General features: G+C 32.0%; 1 protein-coding gene across 1 annotated transcript; it reads left to right on the top strand.

Annotated features, from left to right (window-relative positions):
- Positions 1 to 1,006: 1,006 nt before the first annotated feature.
- Positions 1,007 to 3,238, top strand: LOC130507116 (zinc finger CCCH domain-containing protein 15-like). The gene is made up of 3 exons (XM_057001825.1): positions 1,007 to 1,163; positions 1,266 to 1,912; positions 2,686 to 3,238. Exons 2-3 carry the CDS (start codon positions 1,283 to 1,285, stop codon positions 3,025 to 3,027), a joined length of 972 nt encoding a protein of 323 aa, XP_056857805.1. The 5' UTR covers positions 1,007 to 1,163; positions 1,266 to 1,282; the 3' UTR covers positions 3,028 to 3,238.
- Positions 3,239 to 6,198: the final 2,960 nt, after the last annotated feature.

Below are 6,198 nucleotides of genomic sequence, written 5' to 3'. Positions count from 1 at the left end.
TTGCAAGTTGTAACTCGAATAAATAAAATATGGTTGTGATAACTCTTTTAGTTGGAATTAAACAAGCCTCCTCATCTCTTTCATTCTCAAGATCCAACGGTGGAGGAAGCGGCGAGCCTCACAATCACTCAGAGGAAGTAATCTCTTTTTGTGCTCGTCTCTCTAATAGTGCACGTCAAAACTCCATCTCAAGGCTCAAGGAGAAGAACGTAAGTATTTACAGAGGCCATCTTCCGTTAATGGTAGCATAAGAGTATGTAGTAGTGCGGTTTAAAAGTAAAAGCAGAAGATAAACGTGGTTAAATAAAGTTTGTACTAATGCGTTTGTACATAAGACACTAATCTAGCTGTTCATCTATTTCAGTTTCATGCATGTTACTGTTGATTATTTGCCTCACCATCCAAATATGTAATCACCAGATCCACCAGAACTTTTAACTTTATCCTTAATGTTAAATCAAAAGGTTACTTAACAAACAATGACATTGACAATGATAAGATATGATGAACAGTAGAAAATTGTAATGACTATTTTCGTGTTACCAAAAACATAATTGTTGTATTGATGAATTTTTGACAAAGACCACTCAAAGAAGAGGTTAGTTATAGTTGTGATAAATAAGCAAAACCTTCTTTCCAATATTTTTATTTTCAATATCAACGAATCAAAATGCATAAGTCATATTATTTATTTTTTAGTAAAAAAAGACCAATCTTAACCCTGGAAATAATCTTCAAAAACAAGCAATTAGTTGAAACAAATGATGCTCTAACCATAACTGGGCCTTGGCTATTAGTATCTCCAGCTACTATGGCTTCTTCTTAATTATTATCATCAAAAAGAACACTTTGCTCTTACTATCAACATCCAATATAGTAATATTTACATGAAAATGGTCAAAATAGAGTGGCATAACCGTAATTATAGCTTAAGCACGGTAGTTCGTTGCTTAAGCACTGTAGTTAGTTACTTCTAACAACCACCTTATTTTTTACTTTAATTAAAATAATTATTTATTTATTTAAATGCGAAAATCGTTCTCCATAACTTCCCTCCAAGAGTCCACTATAAATAGCTCAGCTTCTTCCTTTCTCGAGCAAGAAAGTTTCCTCTCGATTTTTCTCGGCACTTTCTCGGTTGTTCTTTAGTTTCTCCACTCCAGGTCAAATCTCTAACCGTCAATTTCTCCACTAGATCTGATGATAAAAATCGAAAAACGGAATCTGAATCTTTGATTTACCGATTGCTTGTTGTTGTATTACAGAATCGCTGAGGAAAACGATGGAGAACGAAACGGCGCCGTTTACTTACAGCGTCATCACCTCTCACGGCGAACCTTCGGTTGGCGGCGGCGGCGGCGGAGTCGTTAACCAAATCTACCGCACCAGCAGCGCGATGCAGCAGCAGCGGCGCCAGGATATGGTGAACAGAGAGGCGCTGTGCTACACGCGGCTCCACGAGGCGTCGCTCGAAGCGGAAGTGCTCCGTCTCGAGAACACGGAGCTCCGATCGATGAATCTCCACCTCAAGAGAGAGCTCGACGAGCTGATCAGATCCTCCGTCCAGAACAGCCGCCACAGATTCGGTTACGATCGGGTCCCGCTTCGGATGCTCAGCAATCTCTCGATCGGAGACCGCGGCGGCGCGGAGGCCGACGACGACGCGGAGAATCGGAACCGCGCGGTTAGTCGAGATGACGTCAGCGAGGAGAGTCCGACGAGCGTGATTGCGAACGAGGATCTGAACCGTTCTTCGCTGCCGAAGAGCATCTCCGTCAGATCCAGCGGTTACTCCAAGGCGAGCCAAGGTGGTGGTGGTTGTGGGGGTGGTGGATCCGCCGCTGCTCAATGTGGAAAATCTCGTGGAGTCGTAGCTAAGCCTGGAGCTTGTGGTCAGCAACTCAGTACGACGGTAACTAGTCTCCTCTTTGTTGCTTTCTTTATAGTTACGAGTTTGATTACAGGAATCACTGATTAGATTCTTGACTAGGAGAAAGAAACAAAAGAACTGAGTTGCTTTCTCTGAAGTCTCAACTATACATGTTAAAGAGTAATACTGATGAATGACTGATTGATTTTGGTTTAGTGTTTTGGGAAATAGGAAGTCGTTGAGACACTATAGACGTTGCTTAACTGTTGAATCTGCTTTCGTTGAACTAGAGATGTAGAGAGTAATGGTGATGAATGAAGGGCCATCATTGAATAAAATGCAGGAGAGGAGGCTTTAGTTAGAGTCGATGTATGAACGGTTTTAACGGTTGAGTCTAACCTTTGCATAGATGATTCTTTTTTATGATGTAACTGATGATCCTCTGCATTATTTGAACTGAAGATGTAAATGACTTAATGAAACTATTGATTTTGGTTTAGTGTTTTGAGAAGACACTATAGACGTTTCTTAACTGTTGAATCTGAGCTGCATGTTCTGATACATCAAACCTCTCCTTCCTCTGTTTTCGTTGAGCTAGAGATGTAGAGAGTAATGGTGATGAACGAAGGGCCATGATTGAATAAAAAATGCAGGACAAATAATATTTGTGAGAGGAGCCTTTAGTTAGAGTCGATGTATGAGCGGTTGAGTCTAAGCTTGCATAGATGATTTTTTTTTTTTTTTTATGATGTAACTGATGATCCTCTGCGTTATTTGAACTGAAGATGTAAATTGACTTGATGGAAACTTTGCAGCAAAGGGTATACGTGCGAGGAGGGAAGAAAGAGGAAGAGGAGGAGATAGAAGTGGAGGTGTATAATCAAGGGATGACAAAGACAGAGCTCTGCAACAAGTGGCAAGAGACGGGGACATGCCCATACGGTGACCACTGCCAGTTCGCTCACGGCATTAAAGAACTCCGCCCAGTGATCCGCCATCCTCGTTACAAGACTGAGGTTTGCAGAATGGTACTTGCTGGTGACATCTGTCCTTACGGCCACCGCTGCCACTTCCGCCACTCACTCTCGGAGCAAGAGAAGCTCGTGGCATCTGCTGGTTGCAAACCCAACAACAAGTCCTGCAAGCTGGTTAAATGAAAAACACAAGGTATATACCTATAGGTGAACAGTACTATACTTACCATACAGAGATATTGATAGCTATTCGAAAGGATTTGGCAAATAGCATATTGGTAAAAGAGAAGTGAATAATGTTTGCATTCGTAAGAGCGTGTTTTGTGACACTATAAGTGGGGTTGTTTGAACATTGCTTATTCTGAGACTTCGATGAGCATTCTCCGGTTATTCAGATGATTGTTTTTGTTAATTACATAGTAGAAGTGTTGAGCTTTCTTTTTGTATATCTCTAACCGAAAGGTTTTCGATAACCAATGTAAATATGCCACGCATCTGGATCATGACCTGCAGGCTTAAACATGTGCTCGAACACACGCCTAGTCCCTTTAAATTAGCGGGTTTGGGCTTAGTTAGCTTCATTATTTCTGAATCATCTGGGTTTGGGTTGGGAAAATGTGTTGATGTTGGTTGTAGTTCACCATTATACATTGTACAACACGTCAACATCACAATCTTAATTCAGTAATTTAACAACTTTATAGTAATTTTTAGCTTCCATTCAAGCCATGCATATAAAAATGAATTTTATTCCTATTACTATTTTCATTCTTTTGAATTTAAGAGCCTTGAGTTTAAAAAAAGCTGACTAGTGATATATTTTTCACCTTATTTTAATAAAAGTCGATCAATCAAAATATGGCAGTGATGAAAATGAAATTGTAAAGCAAATCAAATACCAAAACTATTATTGACTTTAAATTACAAATTATGTAGTATTTTTATTAAATTATTTAAAATAACAGTTTTTATACTTGCAAAACAACCCATATAGAATTTACATTTACACTCCACCGAAAAAGTATTATTTATATTTTAAATAAATCTTTAAGATAAAATTTCAGTGTTGATGTTTAAAAAAATTAAATATGTGATTACTAGGTCAAAAATAATTAATAAATCTCCTAAATATTATATTAAAAATATATGACCAATATATTTGCTGGTCAAAATATTTTAAATAAAGTAACAATTTAACTATATATCGATATTGCTAAGTTGATTAATGTAAATTATAAATATTCTGAAACTATGACAGTCAAATGAGTTATACTATTTGCAAAAACTTTGTTTAATTAAATGTTAGTAAGAAAAAGCTAATTGTACATTCATTTTATAACTATTAAAATAAAATTGACTATCGAGAAAAGCTTTTCAAAATTTGTCTTTTAACTTAGATGCTTTTTTGTATTTATATATATTTAAAAGTTCAAATTATAAAGTTAAAATATATTTATTATTTTGTTAGATCCACTTCTTATTTTTTTCATATATTCATTTGTCAATTTTCACTCACAACTTATATACATTCGAAACCTCGTATATTTTAAATAAATTGAAACCAGAACTATTATTGATTTTTAATAACAAATCATATAATATTAGTTAAATTATTGAAATTATTGCAATTTTGTACTTACAGAAGAACTCAAATAATTTATATTTTCACTCCATCGAAAGAAATTATTATTTAAAATTTTAAGTAAATCTTATAGATAAAATTCTATCTTTGTTGATGTTTTTATGTTGTTAATGGTTTTATGAAAAACTATCATACGTAAACTAACTATATGTTTAATAGGTCAACAATAATTAATAACTCTCCTAAGTATTATATTAAGAGTATATGACTAATTGCGGGTCAAAATATTTTAAAATATAGTAATGATATAGCTATATATCGATATTTGCTAAGACGATAAATATTAAATTATAATATTCTAAAATTATGACAGTCAAATGAATTACATTATTTCCAAATTTTTAAAATCTAATTCAATGTAAGTAAAAAGGAATAATTAGTTATTACTATTAAAACAAAATTCACCATCGAGACAAACTTTTCGTGAAATTGTCTTTTAACCTAGATACTTTCTATTTTAATATATATTTTAGGGGTTGAATTATAAAATTAAATATATTTGGATTAAAAAGTTTAAAAGTTTATTGTTTGATTGTTTTTTGCAATTTATGATTTTTTTTTTGTCGACGAAATTTATGATCTTGTTGGGTCCACTTTCCTATTCTTCTTCTATATATTCATTTGTCATATATTTCACTAACAACTCCATATACATTTAAAAGTCTCATATATTCTAAGCAAATTCTCTCAAGAAATGGCTGAAAACATGGTGAATTTGACCAAAAACATTATTCCTGAAAGCACTGGTGTTATTCTGCTAATCGACCACGATGCTATATCAGTCTCATCTCTCATTTCAATGCTTAAACAAATATCACATAAAGGTAAAAACAACTATTCTCTAAAATTTCATTGTTTTAATCATTTACTTAGTATTAGGTGTTTTCTTAAACCATGTGTAGTAAAAATATTTAAATTTAAATTATTTTAACAGATAAATTTAAATTATATTTAAAAATAAAATTTTAATAATATTGTAGATTTTATTTTTTCTTATAAATATTTTAATATAAATTTGGTTTAATTAAACATAAAATTAAGATAAAAATAATTTTTCATTTTAATTTATATTTAAAAATATGCATGTATATATTTAGAATTATAATCTTAGATAGATTTTTATATATGTTTATTTTAATCAAATATATTAAAATACAATTTTATAAAATTGCATAATCATCAAAAATTAAAATTAAACAGTGATTTTACGATTAAAATTTTATAATTTTCTAAAAAATTGTATACATTTTTGAAAATTTTACTAATAAAATTGTATAATTCAAAGATACAGAACTAATTGATATTTCGAAACATGTAATGTTATATTTGAATATGTATTTATTTTAATGATGATATATGAGTTATTACCGTATTCTAAAATAAATCAAAAATATAAATCAATATTAAATATAATATATGAGTTATTACCATGTTTAAAATTTTTAATAAAAATATAAATTAACATTAAATATAGTTTTACCTGTCATATTAAGTTATAAGCTATGTCATCAATTTTAATAGTCATATCATATTATTTTTATGAAAATGATTGTGAAAATGACATATGGCAAAATCACGTCTCAAATAATCTATAAGGGATTGATAATTTTTCATTCACATATTAATGGATCCATATTATTCAAAAAACCTTCATTGGATATGGTACATTTTACCATTTGTTGCATTGTACATCAATTTATATTTTAGATGTT

This window comes from Raphanus sativus, unplaced genomic scaffold, assembly GCF_000801105.2.
Source record: "Raphanus sativus cultivar WK10039 unplaced genomic scaffold, ASM80110v3 Scaffold4041, whole genome shotgun sequence".
Classification (NCBI taxonomy): Eukaryota; Viridiplantae; Streptophyta; class Magnoliopsida; order Brassicales; family Brassicaceae; genus Raphanus; species Raphanus sativus.
Note: the sequence above shows the minus strand (reverse complement) of the source record. Positions and strands in the feature narration are given on the sequence as shown.

What these genes read in the sequence shown, in the direction of transcription:
- LOC130507116 (XM_057001825.1), top strand. Translation starts at nt 1,283, where the DNA reads ATGGAGAACGAAACGGCGCCGTTTACTTACAGCGTCATCACCTCTCAC. An exon ending in GTCAGCAACTCAGTACGACG is followed by an intron (nt 1,913 to 2,685) that starts GTAACTAGTCTC and finishes GAAACTTTGCAG; the next exon opens with CAAAGGGTATACGTGCGAGG.